The sequence below is a fragment of the Loxodonta africana genome, chromosome 25, assembly GCF_030014295.1.
Source record: "Loxodonta africana isolate mLoxAfr1 chromosome 25, mLoxAfr1.hap2, whole genome shotgun sequence".
NCBI classification, from domain to species: Eukaryota; Metazoa; Chordata; class Mammalia; order Proboscidea; family Elephantidae; genus Loxodonta; species Loxodonta africana.
In genome coordinates this window covers 20,239,850-20,257,823 of record NC_087366.1, presented here as the reverse complement: position 1 = coordinate 20,257,823, position 17,974 = coordinate 20,239,850, and the positions used below count along the sequence as shown (strand labels likewise).

At 43.7% G+C, this 17,974-nt stretch overlaps 2 protein-coding genes across 2 annotated transcripts; both read right to left on the bottom strand.

Annotated features, from left to right (window-relative positions):
* Positions 1–2,303: 2,303 nt before the first annotated feature.
* LOC100673580 (transmembrane epididymal protein 1A-like) lies at positions 2,304–3,869 on the bottom strand. The gene has a single exon (XM_003410856.3). It carries the CDS (start codon positions 3,270–3,272, stop codon positions 2,304–2,306), a length of 969 nt encoding a protein of 322 aa, XP_003410904.2. The 5' UTR covers positions 3,273–3,869.
* Positions 3,870–16,283: 12,414 nt separating this feature from the next.
* On the bottom strand, positions 16,284–17,717 carry LOC100663325 (transmembrane epididymal protein 1). The gene has a single exon (XM_003410968.3). The coding sequence runs from the start codon at positions 17,372–17,374 to the stop codon at positions 16,469–16,471; it is 906 nt and encodes a 301-aa protein (XP_003411016.1). The 5' UTR covers positions 17,375–17,717; the 3' UTR covers positions 16,284–16,468.
* Between the last annotated feature and the right edge of the window lie 257 nt (positions 17,718–17,974).

Here is a 17,974-nt window from a genome sequence, read left to right as displayed (position 1 = left end):
CTGAGCCCAGAAATTTAAGACCCAGCCAGAAGTAGACAGCCTGCCAGACTCTCAGTCCCAGTGGTGGGGGGAAAGGCAGGTGTGGGGAAAAACAGAAGGTGTGGCACAAATATACCTTTTAGGAAGCCTAGATTGTTCACAAATGCACCCTCGTGGGGCCGTGGCGAAGTGCTTGGCTGCTAACCTGAAGGTCAACAGTTGGAACCCACCAGCTACTCTGCAGGAGAAGAGACCTGGCGATCTGGTCCTGTAAAGATTTCAGTCTAGGAAGCCCTATGGGCAGTTCTACTCTGCCCTATAGGGCTGTTATAAGTCGGAGTTCGAGGGCACAAAAAAAAAAAAAATGTGTTCACACTTCACACACACTGTGCTGCGGACTCCAGCTAGGCCTCCTGGATGACCTTTTTCCTTTTTCTGAGAATTTCTTCTTCAGGCCCATTCCCTTCCCCATTCCCATAAGCAGACTTACTGTGAGCCAGAGGACACAGCACTGGATTGAGTCAGACACACCTGCACTAAAATTCCTGCCTTGCTTCATACCAGCTGTGTGACTTTGGGTTACTCAACCTGCTGAAGTCTCAGTTTTCTGGAGGTTCCTTACAGGATGCTTGTGAGGGTTGCAGAACAAAAACAGTGTAAACACTGCAGACACAAGTTGGTGGATTTTATTATGCCCAAGAACGAGGAAGAGAACAAGCCCGTTACTAAGAAGATGACTCAGGTTTCAGGACTGTTGGTGTCTCCCAGAGTGTTCAAAGAAGCTGTCCAGGCAGTACTATGTGACTTCACATTTAGAAAGAACTGGGTGGTGGTAGTGAAGATTCTGGAAGCAAATAAGCTTTTTTATTAAGCAGTGGTAAAATTCTTGTGCTCCATGAAGGAGACCGGGTTCAATTAGTGGCCACCGCACCTCACACACGGCCACCGCTTCTCTGTCAGTGGAGGCTTGTATGTTGCTATGATGCTGAACAGGTTTCAACAGAACTTGCAGGCTGCGATAGACTAGGAAGAAAGGCCTGGCAATCTATTTCCAAAGATCAGCCAATGAAAACCGTTGTGTACCACAATGGTTTGATCCACAACTGATCATGAGAATGGCAGAGGATGGAAAAGCTTTCCATTGTGTATAGGGTTCCTATGAGTCAGGAGCTGATTAGATGGCAGCTAACAACATCTTACATAGTTGGAACATACATAGGAAAATATATAACTTGGGTATGGCAAAGTCCCTATCCTTGAAGAGCCTATATTTTAGTTGGTGAGAAAAATCTTCCCAAGAGAAATGATTCGAGGAACATAACACTAAAGTGTATCAGCTGTACGGGCAAAATTAGAAGGCAGATTTAGTATGAGTGCCTAAAAATTCCAGAACAAAGGAGTGGATGAGAGTTCTTTGGGAAGGAATTCTTGGGGGTGGTCAGCGGGGTGGGGGTAGGGATGGATTTTATGCTGGGTCCCAAATAATATTGTAAAAATGTGATTGCTGGTTGGCTTTCTGTGAGATGCAAGGAAGTGAAATTTTCAAAGCCCCAAGGGTAGGATCTAGTAAATGATGTGTGTAAGGGTAGTGAAGGTGAACTAGGTAAGCTTTAGCTAGAATAGGAGAGTAATAAGATAGGAGGCTGGAGAAATACAGAGCATTTGGATTCTATGAAAACCTGAATTATGCAAATTTGAAATGTTATGATATTGAAGTATTAATAAAGTCTTGCTTTATGTGCAGAATTTGAAATGAAGCTAACCCATATCAATTGAGCGGAAGGCAAATGTAAATTAATTATAAATTCTGTTTACGCTGCTTCTACATGTTGGCACCACTTCAGTGAGCAAACACGAGTACCTGCTCTTATTTATCGGGATTAGACTTGAATGATTGCAGTTTTGAATTGTGAGAAATCTTAATTTCCTCAGGGAAAAGGCAATCACTTGGGCTTGGAGAAGCAGCTGACCATGGCATGGCTGCTGGACTCTGTTCCCCTCCCTTCCTGGACTTCTCTTCTGTTGCATTCTCTTCCCACCACGGCTTTTCTTGCAAATGTCCCTATTCCCCTGCTCTACTCCCTCCCTACTCCCCTCCCCCACCTTCCCCAGCCCCATCAGCAACCCTTTCTCAGGTTCCATTCTCCCCATCTCCTCAGTGAGTAGAGGCTCAGGGACAGCGGATGCATTAGCAGATGGGGATCAACTGCTCTGCTTTGGTCATTACCTTCACTGGGGACCAAAGAGGGTACAATGAACGTGACCAAGAGAACCCACAAGGGAAAGATGGGGTGGACTCTGTGCCAAGCATTCTAGGCCATGTCTCAGGGTGAGCTTGTTGGAAGGAGGAGAGCCTGGTCATCTTTCTCTGACTGCTCCACTTCTTGAAGCAACTTGTAGAGGGGTCCTGGAGGGCTGGCGTGATATGGAGCTTCTTTGAACCCCGTCAGCTTCAAGCTAGGATGGTAACAACGATACCAAAAGGAAGAGAAGCCATAGATCCCTAAAAGCCATAAGGCATTGATCACCACATGCCAGCAGAAGAAGGTGGTGACAAACATGATGTCACTCATGTCATCGTCCTGCCATGGGTAGCTGGAGACTGGTTTGAACAGAATAAAGCCTGCCTGAACCAGCCAGGAGCCCATCATCAAAAACAGAAAGGTCTCAATCAACCAGAGGTGAAACATGCCAGGAGCCCACAGCTCTGCAGTCAACACCAGCATCAGCAGGAACACCACCAAGATGAGCAGAGAGTGAACCTGCAGCTCCACCCCTACTGTACCCTGAGTATGTGACACCAACAGCAGCAGAAGTACGTAGAATGTCAGGATCCGGACACCTAGCTCCAGGACCACACACCTCTGAGGCAGTAAATTCTTGCTCAGGATGTCTACACAACCGTTGAGGGTAAGGAGGATGAATATGGTGAGATGCTGCCACTCTTTGGGATACATAAACCTTGGTGGCATGTCCCTGTTCATCAGTATCAACCCTCCTTTAACGCAGTTGATCTCATAAACTATCAAGAAAGAGCCAGCCATCATCTTCAACAATCCTACATAGGATATTTTCCACAGCATGGCCCATCTCCCTTTATTCCTGGGAGGGTACGAAGGATACAGGAGAGAGTCATTGAATATCACAGCTTTGGAGACCACTATTGCCTGATGCAGTCCATATAAGACAAGAAACAGCCCAGGGAACACATGACCGATGAAGTTTCCCATTGAACTAGAGGTCCGTCTAAACGAAGGAGAGACAAAATTAAGGCACGGCCATACCTTCAGCATCCACTTCAAGGTCTGGGCTTTGGGAAGAACTGCCTTCCCTCTACTTTTATCATCTCACCCTGCCCACTGCTCCCTCACAGAGAGGAAATGGTCTTGAGACATGCCTACACCTTTGGTGAGGTATGATCTCGTTGTTCCATTCCATTCTGGAACATCAGAAATTAACTGGCTTCTGCCAAAGAAGGAAGCTGGTGAAGGTGTGCTTTCAGACACTCCACTTTATGGCCCTTGAGGCTGCCTTTGGGCTTCCTTTTGCCTTTTCCATGGCTTCCTTCTTCTTCTCCTTCCCAAGGCTCAGAGAAGGGGATATGTTCATGAACTGGGAGTTGTGGTTACCATAGTATCCAGAGAAACCCAGGGACACTCACAAATTCCTGAGGATCCTTCAATACTTCTCACAGATAACTCTGGCCCAGTTGTAAGGTCAAACGTTTTCTTTCTGGACACACAAATTCACAAACATTTGGATATGTGCCCATATAATACATATTTACCACTTATCTGGCTTTCCTATTTTTCTGTGACATACATTTGAAGAACACCAAGAAACTTCCCTCTCCTCCATCCCCTCACATCCTCCCATCCTCACTTCAGAGTCTGCACTGGCCAGTAAATGGATTTGAGAAGCCATCTTTTGAGACTGATTTTAAGGGTTGTGGTGGTTGTCTGAGGATCCCTGGCGGCACGGTGGTTAAAGCACTCAGTGGTTAACCAAGAGGTCGGTGGTTCATACCCACCAGCCATTCCATGAGAGAAAGATGTGGCAGCCTGCTTCGTAAAGATTTACAACCTTGGAAACCCCATGAGGCAGCTCTACGGTGTCCTAAAGGGTCGCTATGAGTCAGAATCGACCCAGTGGCAACAGGTTTGGTTTTTTGGCTGGTGGTTTTGTAGTGCATCAACCTAACTAACCTTGAACCATATTTCCTAGAATTCCTTTCCCTATATGGTTAAGTCAGAGTTGGTCCCAAGAGAAATTTGAAGGTGGAAGGGAAGCAGCAGTCTAAGTTCACTCTGAAGGTTGGTGTAGGGCGTTAAGTGGCAATGCAGTTTCTGTCTGCTGTTGCTGATCTGCAGGCTCACCTTACTGGCGTGGCCAGAAGCAAGGCCTGCAGCTCTCCAGCCTCTCTTAGTGTGAAGGACACCAGCTTTTCTGCAGGTCACCTGCATCATTAGTGTGAGGTGGTTAGAGTTGCCACTTTCTCCTCAGGGATCCGGTGTGTCCTTGCTCTTCCCCACTTCATATAAAGTGTTCTTCTTGACTGCTGCCACGTTAACCTGGAATGACCTCAGGCCCACCACACAGCAGCAGAGGTAACGGCCTTCCTTAGATTTCTTCATCAACTCCCACAAATGTGTAAGACCTAATCTCTATGAGAAATCCGTATTCCACCTCACTCATTCTATCTCATTCTGATTTCAGGACCCATCTCTAACTGATACATGGGAGTGAGGTGTAGTTCCTGGTTAAAATGTAGATACCATTGAGAAGAGAAACTCCAGTGAGCTAATATTAGCCATTTACTTTTAATATAAATTAGTCCATCAACTTTGCTTATCAATTATTACCTGGCCAGTGTCTAATGCACCTAGAAAGAAAGAGTCCTAGGTACTGGGTGACAGCCAGCTGAGTATAAGGTAAAGGGAAGAGTAGAGAACAAGGTTCAGGTAATATGAGGCATGCCCCAGGCACACAAATCCAGGTTCTGAGTTTATTGCAGAGGGTACGGGGAATAGGAGTTTCCCTGAGAGTGGTAGTTTTGCTGAAGGGAGAAGTCCATCACCAAGCATGAACTGCTAATTTCAGTCTTTTGTATAATCATCTGTCCTCGTGGTATAAGCAATGCTGTGGAGCAGAGAGGCAGCACCTGGATGCTGACAGTGCCCCTGGTGAGGAGGAGGAGAATTTAAAGTCAGGTCCCAGCACTGCCTCTGAACCCTCACTCTCATCCAAATATCTACTGTTTCTCAAGTTCCCTTGTCTTAGTCATCTAGTGCTGCTGTAACAGGAGTATCACAAGTGGATGGCTCTAACAAACAGAAATGTATTCTCTCATAGTTTAGGTAGCTAGAAGTCTGAATTGAAGGCACCAGTTCTAGGGGAGGGCTTTCTCTCTTTGTTGGCTCTGGAGGAGGATCCTTGTCTCCTTTCAGCATCTGTGGACCCGGCGTTCCTTGGAGATCTCCATGTATCTTTGCATAACAGGTTATAATTCAGAATCAGAAATGACTAAGGATACAGTTCTTCAGCCAGGATAGCTTCTCAGCCATGCCCGCAGGCAGCTCTGTCTCTCTCTCCCTCTCGGCCTTTGGCCCTTGGTCCCTCAGCCCGGCCTGGCCTGTGCCCTGCTAGGACAAGTGTTGCAAAGCTCTTCAGGTTCACCTATAAGTGCCCAGAGGCACCCCACTCCACCAGTAAGCCTCAGCCTGAAGGCACTCAACTCTCTAGCTTTGTGGGTCAGCACACTCACTCTACCATCTCCTGTCAGTCTCCTGGTTCTGCTACTGCCGATTCTCTGCTGCCACTTCTTGCTGTCTTGCACTATTTCCAGTGTTACAGCTGTCTCCTGGGTCTAGGAGGTTCTCAGTGCAGGGACCCTGGATTCAAAGGACGCACTCCACTCCTGGCTCTTCTTTCCTGGTGGTGGCGAGTTTCCTTGTTTCTGCTTGCTTCTCTCTCCTTTTATCTCTTGTAAGATAAAAGGTGGACTCAAGTAAAGGCATGACTTGATTAAGGTAAGAGTGGGCCTTAAGTAAGGGCATGGTTTGAGTCGCACCCTCTTATAAGGTGGTGACTCAGGATACACACCACCTTAATCCTGCCTCATTAACTTATAGAGGTTGGGATTTACAACACATCACAAAATGGAGGATAATTATATCAGATCACAAAAAGGAGAACAACCACACAATACTGGAAATCTTGACCTAGCCAAGTTGATAAATATATTTGGAAGACACAGTTCCATCCATAATACCACTAATGGCAGAAAAATCAACTCTTTGTCTGCCCTTGAGAATGGCAGTAGATCACTTCTTGCTATTGAGAGAATTGGTTGAATGTGAAGCAAGTAGAAAAATAAAAAGCTAAATTCTTTCTGAAATAACCTGCTTTGCTTAACTTAAAATTTTAATTTTAGGAGTTTTTTTTAATTAATGCGTAGCCATTGTAAGACCCTTGGTGGTGCAGTGCTTAAACACTTAGGTGCTAACCAAGAGGTCAGCGATTCGATTCCACCAGCTGCTCTGTGTCTGCTTCTGTAAAGATCTACAGCCTTGAAAACCCTATGGGCAGTTCTGCCGTTGCTATGAGTCAGAATCTATTCAATGGCAATGTTTTTTGTTTCTTATAGCCATTGTGAAAAAATTAGGTAAAAATACATAAACTAAAAGAAGAACGTTAAAAATCACCCATAACCCCCCTATATGGAGGTGACCGTTGTTACCAGTGAGGTGTAGAAACACAGTTGTAAGAAGGCAACGTGAGTGGAAGTCAGGAAACCTGGAGCCTAGTTTCCAGTTCTCCCTTGATTGGCTGGATATCATGCCCCTTATCTACCAGATGAGTGTTGGCCTTAGTTTTCTCTAAGTGAAATTAAAAGGACATGGATGCTGTTGCGCAGAAGTGAGCATGTTCTCTCCTGTCCCTCTCTCCCTTTTGACAAACTATCGAACTATCAAAACGCTTGGGAAGCACTTACAGCTAAATGCTCAGAGGGAAGAGATTGAAAAGGAAAACCTGAGAGTGACGCCCTCTTAAAGTGAGTCAGGGAGGAGATAACCATAGGCATGCTCCTTGGTTCTTGGCTTCACTCTGGGAGAAGCATGGGATCCATTGCTCCTCTAAGTATCGGTCAGCAGGGCTGGGCTGCACAGCACGTGGTCTGCAGGCCTCAAAGAGGGGATGCATTTGGTCACTCTTAATGTGTCTCAGGAAGCCCATTGGTGCAATGGTTAAGTGCTTGGCTGCTAACCAAAAGGTTGGTGGTTCAAACCCACCCAATGGCTCTGTGAGAGAAAGATCTGGCCATCTGCCTCCTTAAAGATTTCAGCCAAGAAAACCCTATGGGGACAGCTCTACTCTGTCATATGGGGTTGCTATGAGTTGGACTCAACAGCACCCAACAATAATGTTGCTTCTAATACTTTGGGGCTGTGGTCCAAGTGAAGTGGGGGCAGCAGAGCTTCCTACGCCTCCCACATTCATTTCCCCGGCTGCTCCTGGCAGATGTGAGTGGGGTGCCAGTGGTTAGAGTAAGAGGGCCTAAAGACAATGCGAGGTTGAAAGTGGCATGTATGCAAGGCAAGTAGGCCCACTTAAGGTCCCATCTAGGATGCTCGCACCCCCACCTTGGCCAGGCATCAAGGTCACATGTTGTTCATTAAAACATAAACATCCTGATCCCAGGACTTTGAAGACTGTAGTCACCCATCCCAAACCAGACAGCGCCCACAAAAGTAGAGAAAGAAGCCAAAATTGGTGAATGATTAGCAGATCTGCCAGACAGCTTCAGAGTCTGTGGACACGGAGTACCTGGAACGCTGTTTTATGAGGAAAACTCAGCTTGACCAAAGGAGCCAAAGAAGGTCCATCATGGCCTGGCTGTTACACAAGACTCTCCCCTACTCCATGCTGCCTTCCTTAGGGGCCACAGGCATAGCCACTGCCACTTGTATAGCACCATGAAATGCCAAAGCAAGCAAGAAGGTCCTCGGGAATTCACATAAATTTACTAACTGCTGTGGATCCTGCTGAGTGCTGCAGGGCTTGTCAAGAAGTACGGGACATAGTTCCTGCTCTCCAGCTGCTTACAATTTAATTGAAAGCACAAAACCTCCCCCCAACCACACACACATCACACGCGTTAGAGAACTATTTAGACTACTATTGTTCAATAGAAATAAAATGTCACATATGCAATGTTAAATTTTCTGATAGCCACATTAAACAGGCTAAAAAAATTTTAATGAGATATTATATTTAATCCAATATATCCAAAATATTATTTCAACATGTAATTGATGTAAATTTATTAATAAATGATTGTACATTCCTTTTTACATATTAAGTCTTCAAAATCCAGTGAGTATTTTACACTTACAGTGCACCTCAGTTTAGATGAGCCATGTTCCAAGTGCTCAATAGCCACATGTGGCTAGTGGTTGCCATATTGGACCCTGCAGATTTGGGCAGTATAGAATGACACGTTCAGTGATAAATGCATTTTAAAGTTTTAGCGAAAGGGATGACTCATGGAGGAGGTCAGAAATGGTATCTAGGGAAGCCTACTAAACCCTGTTAATGGTTGTAGGGTTTTAGTGTGGTGCTTTCCAAAAGCATCTTTTAATTTAACTCCTGTTTAGAAGGTGCGACATCATCATCATCACCATCACCATCATCATCCTCATCATCATCACCACCATCATCATCACCACTACCACTGAATGATTATAATTCACCTTGCAGAAATATACCAGAGGGAGAGGGGAGGCCAGTGGATCGGCTGAGCTCAGGCAGGGCTGCTCAGAGGGTGGGTCCACGGGAAATCAACACAAGGGCTGAGGCAGCCCACTTGTTCATGTCCCAGACTTGCATCTTAGTTAAGGAGGGGTTAGTAAGCCTTGGAGTTTGTCATTGACTTATGAAATAAAGCTCACAAGAGGTGGGAAACAACATTCTAATCTCTTAGTTGGCAGGGACACATATGCCTTGTTTCCTCTGACATACCCGTTCATGATTTTCCTTTTCACAATTTTCTATAATATGGGCTTTTTACCTCATTGCGTAATCACGACTTGGGCGTCACCATTCATAGAATTGATTTCCGGTATTTTTAACTCATCTCAATTTAGATGAGCCATGTTACAAGTGGAGGGTCACCATGACTCTGAATCAATTGATGGCAACTAACAAGTGTCATAGAATAGAAGCCTCCTGCAGAGCCAATTTCCTCTCATTGCTTGTTGAAGTCTTGAGCGGCTGTGTCTAATCGGTTCACATGTCTGCACCCTAGCTACAAGGAAGGCCAGGAAGTGTGGCAACTCATCAAAATGTACAGAAGACATTTCAAAGATGCTGTTAGGCTCAAAAGACGAGTTCGCTACAGACACCAAGAAGTGAATTGCTCGCTCGAAGGATATAAGCATTTTAAATTCTGACACATTCTGCTAAACTGACTTCAAGAGTGTGGAGACCAATTTACAATGCCATCTAAGCCTTTAAGAATTCCCTTTCCCTGAAACTTCTCCAGAAATGAAAAATATAGTTGCTTTAATGCTTTTGACAACCTGATGGGGAAAAAAGATCTCATTTTGTTTAAACCTGGGTCTTAGTTACCTAGTGCTCCTGTAACAGAAATACCACAAAGGAGTGGCTTTAAAGGAAGGAAACTTGTTTTCTCACAGTTCAGGAGTTTAGAAGTTCAAATTCAGGCTGTGGGTTTTGGGGGTGGTCCTTTCTTTGTCTATTTCAGCTTCTAACCGCTTATCGTTAAGTCAGTTCCGACTCATGGTGACCCCATGTGTTTCAGAGCAGAGCCATGCTCCCAAGGATTCTCAATGGCTGATTTTGCAGAAGAAGATCACCAGGCCTTTCTTCTGAGGCACATCTGGGTGTATTTGAAGTGCCAACCTTTCGGTTAGTAGCTGTTTTAGGCTGGGTTCTTTAGAGGAGCAAACCCAGTAAAGGATACATATAAATACATAGAGAGAAATTTACTTCAAGAAAATGGCTCATGCAATTATGGGGTCTGGCAAGTCCCAGATCTCTAAGTCAGGTGTCAGGCTGCTGGCTCATAGGGTTGTAGGATCTGGCGAATCCAAAATCTGCAGGTCATGCAGCAGGCTGTAGGCTTCCCACATCTCAAGAACCGGATGTCTAATGGGACGAGTGGAGGATAGACAGAGAGTCCGTGTAAATGCACCTTGCCAGAACATCCATCTATATATTGGATGCAGGCCACACCCCAAAGGAAACTCCCCTTACAATCGATTGACTGCTCTCACCAGATTACAAAATGGAGGATGATATAGTGTCTGCCAAATCATTGAGGATCATGGCCTACCCAAGTTGACACATAATATTAGCCACCACAGTAGACAAGCATTTAAATTTCAGCTTCTAGTAGCCAACAATCTTTGGGGCTCCTGGGTCTGTAGATTCGTCTGCATCCATCATCAGATACCACCAGTGTTCCCTCTTGTATGTCTGTCTCCATGTCTAATCTGCTTTTTATAGCTCAGAAGTGATTAGATTTAGAACCCCCCCTATTTGAATATAATCTAATTAATATGACAAAGAAAACCCTATTTTAAACAGGATTACATCCATAGGTTTAGGGGTTAGAATTCCAGCACTTATTTTGGTGAGACACAATTTAACCCACAACAATCTGCCTTTCATCATAAACCAAGGAGGGTTTCCAAGGAGCGTTTGGTGGATTCAAACTGCCAACCTTTTGGTTAGCAGCTGTAGCTCTTAACTACTACTCCACCAGGGTTTCCTCATAATAGTTAGGTTAGGTGTATTTTTCTTATGCTTATTAGCCATTTGCTCTTCTGAGACATGGTCATTTATATCCTTGTGTCTTAGTCATCTAGTGCTGCTATAACAGAAATACCATAAGTGGATGGCTGTAACAAAGAGAAGTTTATTCTCTCACAGTCAAGTAGGCTAAAAGTCCAAATTCAGGGTGCCAGCTCCAGAGGAAGGCTTTCTCTCTCTGTTGGCACTGGAGGAAGGTCCTTGTCAGCAGTCTTCCATTGGCCTGGGAGAATCTCAGGCGCAGGGACTCCAGGTCCAAAGGCAGTGCTCTGCTCCTGGTGCTGCTTTCTCGTTGGTATGAGGTCCCCAACTCTCTGCTTGCTTCCCTTTCCTTTTATCTCTTGATAAAATGTGGTGCAGGCCACACTCCAGGGAAACTCCCTCCACATTGGATCAGGGAGATGACCTGAGTAAAGATGGTATTACAATCCCACCCTGACCCTCTTAACACAAAACTACAATCACAAAATGGAGGATAACCAAGCAATACTGGGAATCACGGCCTAACCAAGTAAATACACACATTTTGGGGGGGACATAATTCAATCCGTGACACCTTCGTCTACTTTTTTCTTTTAGGTCCCCTTTTTTAGTTTGTTAATGTTTGAATATCTCTGTATGCTCTGGGTATTGACTTTTTTTTTTGTCTGTTGGATACATTGGGAACATTTCCCCATAATGTCACTTCTATCTTTTTTTCTCAAGTCTTTAGTTATAGGAAATTTAAATAAGATTAGAGTAAAATGTGTATGCTTTCAGAGCTTTTTTTTTTTTTTTTTTTAATTCAAGGGAAGTGTTCACATCTTTTTTTAAGAAAATATTTTCCTTTATTTCCTTCAGAACACTTTTATTGTTTTGTTACTCATGTTTAACTTTGCAATGATCATTTTTTGTGTTCATTGTGTGAGGAATAAACTAACTTTATGTTTTTTTTTTTTCCAAATGCTTGAAGAGTACACCCTTGACATGTGTTTAATTCTCCCATTACATAGATCTGTTTCTAGAGTCTCTATTATGCTATGTTGACTAATAGGTTTATGGTACTTGCTTGCTCCTATGCCACACTTTTAATTATGCAATATTTATAGTGTGTTAGGAAAGCTGGTGAAATAATTTATTCACTTTTTTCTTCTTAAAAAAAAATAAAAAAGACCTGGGCTCTTCTCATAGGTTTCTTCTGCAGATATATTTTAGAGTGGATTTTTTTTTTTATTACATTGGGATTTTTTTTTTTTTTTTTTTTTGATGAGGGACACATTTAACTTAAATATGTTTCTGTTAATGCAAGGTATTTCCTGGGAGATATATTTTATGATCTATCATATTGGGAGAAATATGTTAATTACCAGAGATTTGCTTATCAGTTCAGAATTGGAGCACAAATTAAGAGCAGTGAGGGAATGTTTTCTGGGTTTCTTCATCATTTCTAGGACTCTATTCAGGAATGGCAATAAAAAAAAGAAATCCCAGAAGAAAAATAGTGGGAAAGAGCCCAGCAACTAGGTGCAACAAGAAGAAAAATTAGAAACACGTTGTCAAAGAAACATCTCGTCCCAGGCTCCTCTCTGACCTGCATGTTGAAATGTAGGCCCCGGCAGGAGGATGGAGGCCTGCCAGCCTCTCCACACTTGGGGGAATTGGGGGCAGAGACAGGACGTCGTGTATGTACTCTTTAGGAGGATTATGGATAATTACACACACACTGGGTTTCCTTGCTCCCTGCTTTCTACCCATTTTGTTTTCTGGATCAGTCACATCGCCAGTCTCTGCAGAGGAGTCTGTGGGCTCCAGACAACAGAAGAAGGGCCTTGATTTTTAGACAAAATCCATTACCCTGTTGTGATAAAGTCGATTCTGACTCATGACGACCTCATGTGTTACAGAGTAAAACAGAACTCCATAGGGTTTTTTGCGGGGGGTGTTGGGGGGCTGTAATCTTTAAGAAAGCAGATCTCTAGGCCTTTCTTCTGAGGTGACACTGAGTGGGTTTGAACTGTTAACCTTTAGGTTAGTAGTCAAGGGCAAACCATTTGTACCACCCCAGGGACCTGACTTTCAGACACACCAGCTTAAATCCCTGGCCTGTCTCTGACTAGTCGTGAGTCCTTGGGTAAATAAGCCTGTAGGAGTCCTAGTTTTGTGGTATGTAAAATGGAGACTTCTAGAAAGCTAACAGAGCATATCTTATGGCCCAAGCCCATTGCCATTGAGTTGATTCCGACTCATAGCGACCCTGTAGAACAGAATAGAACTGCCCCATAGGGTTTCCAAGGAGCGCCTGGTGGGTTCGAACTGCCAACCTTTTGGTTAGCAGCCATAGCTCTTAACCACTACACCACCAGGGTTTCCATACCTCATGGAGGTAGAGTATAAAATGATCTCCAGAGTAAACAGTTCCAAACAGGTCAGTGGAGTTTATCACACACATGCTGTTCAGTAGGTGACTCAGGCTTTAGGACTATCATGTCTGCCTGCGGGTTCACAGAACAGTCAGACTGTTCATTTAGGAAAGACAGCATAGGGAGGCTCTGGAAATAAATAAGACTTTATTAAATTCGAACTATGTACAGGATAATGTTATATGCTAATAGAATGTGCAGAGGAAATTAGGTAACTAGAATATGACAGATTCCCTGCCCTTAGAAACCTGTGTTTCAATTGGTCAGTCGAAACCTCCCCAAGAGAAATAATATTAGAAACAGGGCAAAGGAGAATGTTATTGGCAGCATGGGTGAAAAAGCAAAGCAGATTTAGACGAGTTACTGAAGAGTTCCAGATCAAAGGAATATATGAGAATTTGGGGGCGGGGGCAAGGGGTGGAGAACTTCTTGGTGATAGTGGTACAAGAGGATTTTGTTTTTTTTTTAGCTTGTAAAATCACTATTATTGAATTCTAGCCAATGAGTTAAACAGTGAAATTCTTAGTGTAAGTTGTTGTCGTTTTCATTGTGCACTAGGTAAAAGTTTACAGAGCAAATTAGATTCCTATTTGATAGTTTCATGGCCTTGGTTTCATTCCCCACAACGTGTCAACCCTCTCCCCACTTCCACCCTGGCTTCCTTGTTTTCTTTTGTCCTGGTTTTCTACCCCTTCCTGCCTTCTCATCTTTTGGGCAAACATTGCCCTTTTGATCTTGTGTAAATGATTGTTCCAGGGAGCATGTTCCTCTAGGGTATTGTTTATTTTATGAGCTTGACAATTGTTTGGCTGGAAGGTGGTCTCCAGAAAAAGCTCAGTTCCAGATCAGAAGGGTGTCCTAGAGCCATAGTCTCAGCGGTTTCTCCAGTCTCTGTCAGACTAGTAAATCTGGTCTTTTTTGTGAATTTGATTTTTTGTTTTACATTTTTCTCCCATTCTGTCTGGGACCTCAGTCAGATCAGTTGATAGTGATAGCCAAGGCACTGTCTAGTTCTTCTGGTTTCAGGGTTATGTAGGCTGTGGTTCATTAGCCCTTTGGACTAATTGCTCCCTTGAGTCTTTGGTTTTCTCACTTTTCTTTGCTCTGGATGAGAAGAGATCAATAGCTGTATCTTAGATGGCTGTTGGCAAGCTTTTAAGACCTCAGACGCTACTCACCAAAGTAGGATGCAGAACATTGCCTTTATGAACTATGTTGTGTCAATTGACGTAGCTGTCCCCAAGTCCATGGTCCTTTGCCTTCAAGTCTGGGAACTTCATCCTGCAAGGTATTTGGTTATGTCTAAAAGGTTTCCCTGGTTGTGCTCCTTGTGTGCTCTGTTGTCTATATTAACATATGAGAAGCACCTATAGTTATATATGTAGAAATAACCACCACCAAACTTGTATCTGCTGTTGGTTTTCCTCACTTACACTCCTCCACATCTCTCGGCATATCTATCTACCTATGCAGCCATTTGTAACTTATTGTTTGTTAATACTGTTGTTGCAGGATTGTCTATGCTATAAAAAACCTTTGCATCCATTCCAACTCATAGCAACACTAAGAACTGCCCCATAGGGTTTCCAAGGAGCAACTGGTAGATTCAGACTCCCGATCTCTTGTATAGCAGCTGAGCTCTTAACCACTGTGCCACCAGGGCTCCAAATAGTTGCCCTTTATTCTTGTATTCCTCTCAGTGTCCTCTCTTGCCTTGGTCATGATGTGCTGACTTATCCCATATTGTGTATTGCCTTTCCCCACACCAATATTAACATGTGTCTTCTATCTATTTGGTAATTTTCCCTCCCTCCCCCTCCTTTTCACATCCCTGCTAACCATCAAAGAATTTTTTTTTTCTTTTTTTCTGTGCGTAAACCTTTTGTTGTTACTTTATGATAGTGGTCTCATACAATATTTGCCATTTTGTGATTGACTTATTTCACTCAGCATAATGTCCTCCAAATCATCCATGTTGTGAGATATTCTGCGAACTGGTCATTATTCTTTGAATAGGTACAAGGGGATTTAATGCTGGGTATAAAATACCATTCCACCACCCACCTGTTAGTTTGTTGTACTGTGGTGGTTTGCATGTCGCTGTGAAGCTGGAAGCTATGCCACCAGTATTTCAAATAGCAGTAGGGTCATCCATGGTGGACAGTCTTCAGTAGAGCTTTCAGACAAGTACACACTAGGAAGAAAGGCCTGGTGGTCTACTTTCAAAATTAGCCAATGGATACCTTATGAATCACAAAAGAATGTTGTCCACTATCATGCTGGAAGACAACAACAAACTCAAACATACCAATGATTATGAATATGGTACAGGGTCAGGCTACATTTTATTCTGTTTTACATGGGGTCACCATGAGCTGGAGAAGACGTAACAGCAACCAACAACAACAATATAAAATAGCACTATATATGTGGGTATGTAGGAAAAAGGTGACTGGTGATGGCTTTTTCTAAGTTGAAAAGAATGTTATTTGGCAAAAGCTCAAATGTAAATTAGGATCCAGTAAATTGCTGGGTGGGCTGGTGGTAGTTAAAAAAGTAGATAAGCACCTTGCTTTGGCTGATTAGAGGTCAGGAATAAGAAATATGGTGGTGTTTAATGAAAATTTGGTTTATGGAAATTTGAAAAACTGTCATATAAAAGTAGGAACTCTATTTTTACATACAAAATTTGAAATGATGTTACTGTACCCAAATAAAAAAATTATTGAGATAATTTCAACCAGTTGGCCTAAGTGAATTGTACTATGTATCTGTTTATGCTGTTTCCACATGATGGTGTCACTGTGGTTGGCAAATAGAAATGCCTCCTATTGCAGTTTTGATTTGTGAGAAGTCTTTATTCCTTGGTAAAAGCTTGGAAAAGTAGCTGGTGACAGCGTGGTTGCTAGACCCTGCTCTCCTCCCTTTAAAGGTCTCCCTTTTTTTTTTTTTTTTTGCCTTCTCTTCCCATCATGGCTGTTTTTTTACCCACTTCCCTACTCCTATGGGCCTTATCCTCCTCTTCTACTTTTTCTCCTCACAGAGTCCCATCAACATCCCTTCCTCAGGTCCCTGTCTCCCCATCTCCTCAGTGATTACAGGCTTGTGGGCAGGGACAACAGATGGGGCCAACTGTTCTTCTTCAGGACCATTACCTTCACTGGGAACCAAAGAGGGTGCAACGCCCATGGCTGAAAGAACGCATAAAGACAAAGATGAGGGTAGACTCTGTGCCAGGCATCTTAGGCCCTGTCTCAAGGTGAGCTTGTTGGAAGGAGGAGAGCCTGGTCATCTTTCTCTGACGGCTCCACTTCCTGCAACAACTTGTAGAGGGGTCGCAGAGGGCTGGCATGATATGGAGCTTCTTTGGACACTGTGAGCTTCACGCCAGGACAGAAACAACGATACCAAAAGGATGAGAAGCCATAGATTCCCAGCTGACATGAGGCGTTAATCATGATATGCCAGCAGAAGAAGGTGGTGACAAATATGATGTCACTCATGTCATCGTCCTGCCATGGGTATCCAGTGACAGGTTTGTACAGAATAAAGCCTGCCTGCATGAGCCAGGAGCCCATCATCAGAAATAGAAAAGTCTCAATTAGCCTGAGGTGAAACATGTTGGGAGCCCACAGCTCTGCGGTCAACACCAGCATCAGCAGGAACACCACCAAGATGAGTAGAGAATGAACCTGCAGCTCCACCCCTACAGAAGCCTGAATGTGTGACACCAACAGCAGCAAAAGCACATAGAAGGTCAGGACCAGTGTACTTTTTTCAAGGACCACACATCTCTGAGGCAGCAGGTTCTTGCTTATGACATCTACACAGCCAAGGAGGGTGAGGAGGATGAACATGGTAAGGTGCTGCCACTCCTTGGGATACATAAATCTCGGTGGCACCTGCTTACTCATCAGCACCATCCCATCATCAAGACAGATGACCACATAAGCTGTTAAAATGGAGCCAGTTGCCATCTTCAACACACCTCCATAGGATATTTTCCACAGCATGGCCCATCTCCCCTTATTCCTGGAAGGGCATGAAGGATACAGGAGAGAATCATTGAAGATTATGGCCTTGGAGATCACTATTGTCTGGTATAGTCCATAAGAGTAAAGATATAACCCTGGGTAAAAATGACCATTGAATTTTCCCATGGAATTACAGGTCTGTCCGACTAAGGAGTGAAGAATAGAACTCAAGAAATTCTCTCTCTCCTCTCCCTCAGGGCCTCTCAAGTTTTGGGCTGTATATAGAGAACTAACATCTATCTACTTTTATCATCTCCCTCTGCCCACTGCTCCCCCCCGCAAGAGAATGAAAGTTCCGGACAACAGCCTACAGTTTTGGTGAGTGGGTCTCATTGTTCCATTCCAATCTAGTACACTGGGAACGAACTCAATTCTGCCAAAGAAGATGAATATTTCCTAGTCTGCACCTGTAGGAATGTATTCTTGAGGGAGTTCTGCTTTTAGACTCTTGAGGCACTTACTTTCACACTTGTCCCTTTCTCCCATAGCTTGCTTCCTCTGCTCCTGCCCATTGCTCAGAGGGGCAGTGGAGAGATGCACGGGGATGGGGGTTATCCAAAGAAGACCTGGGTTACACACAGAATGTTCTGTATCTTTTAAGACTTTACTCATATGTGGTTGTATACTGAGGTCAAAAATATTCTTTGTTAACATAAAAGTTTATAAATATTTGGGTATATGCCCACATATATACCTACTCAGCACCCACTTGGCCTCTTCATTCTT

Excerpts from the sequence above, each read along its gene's own strand:
- LOC100673580 (XM_003410856.3), bottom strand. The coding sequence starts at position 3,272 with ATGCTGAAGGTATGGCCGTGCCTTAATTTTGTCTCTCCTTCGTTTAGA.
- LOC100663325 (XM_003410968.3), bottom strand. The coding sequence starts at position 17,374 with ATGGGAAAATTCAATGGTCATTTTTACCCAGGGTTATATCTTTACTCT.